We start from the raw sequence: 640 nt of genomic DNA on the forward strand, positions 1-640 counted from the left end.
CCACATATTTGAGTGAAAAATTAAAGAAAAAGTCTTGATTTCCTTTGGGAACAGCATATATCATTGATGTTTGTCTGGACTCACTCTGCTGTTCTCGGCCGGTGCCCTTGTCTTTAGCGGAGACGTGCACGATCCCGTTAGCGTCGATATCAAAGCTGACTTCAATCTGCGGGACTCCACGAGGAGCCGGAGGGATGCCGACCTGTTCAGCACACAAACACCAATCTCAGAGTCCATGTGAGAAACAGGGTTATTCTCTAGCTGCTTCAGAGGTCTCCTGAAGTACTGCACAGTGTGTGTAAATCTGTTCTGTCCCGGAGCACACACCAGCGTGAACTGTCCCAGAAGCTTGTTGTCTGTGGCCATCTCTCGCTCTCCCTGACAAACCTTGATCTCCACCTGAGTCTGTCCATCAGCAGCGGTGGAGAACACCTGAGGAGCACATCAACATCCAGCAGAGTTCATATCACACCATACGGACACGCTAGAGCGGAGCAACACAGCCAGGAAAGATGCGTCAGTTCAGCCTTTTACCAACTTATCTTATATAGCTACATTGATATACGTACCAATATTAGGGCTGCTTCAAAAAGTTTCCTATGAATTACAGTTTAATCCATGTCTTCTGAAGAGGCACGAT

The 640-nt window shown here is 47.5% G+C and overlaps 1 protein-coding gene across 1 annotated transcript; it reads right to left on the reverse strand.

Moving 5' to 3' along the window:
• Positions 1–52: 52 nt before the first annotated feature.
• On the reverse strand, positions 53–444 carry LOC107729638 (stress-70 protein, mitochondrial-like; the record flags this gene model as incomplete). The annotated part of the gene is made up of 2 exons (XM_016540273.1): positions 53–202; positions 328–444. Coding segments are annotated over 2 exons (267 nt in total), but the record flags the coding sequence as incomplete, so codon positions are not given.
• Between the last annotated feature and the right edge of the window lie 196 nt (positions 445–640).

The sequence above is a fragment of the Sinocyclocheilus rhinocerous genome, unplaced genomic scaffold, assembly GCF_001515625.1.
Source record: "Sinocyclocheilus rhinocerous isolate Xijiao unplaced genomic scaffold, SAMN03320098_v1.1 scaffold26205, whole genome shotgun sequence".
In the NCBI taxonomy this organism is placed as follows: domain Eukaryota; kingdom Metazoa; phylum Chordata; class Actinopteri; order Cypriniformes; family Cyprinidae; genus Sinocyclocheilus; species Sinocyclocheilus rhinocerous.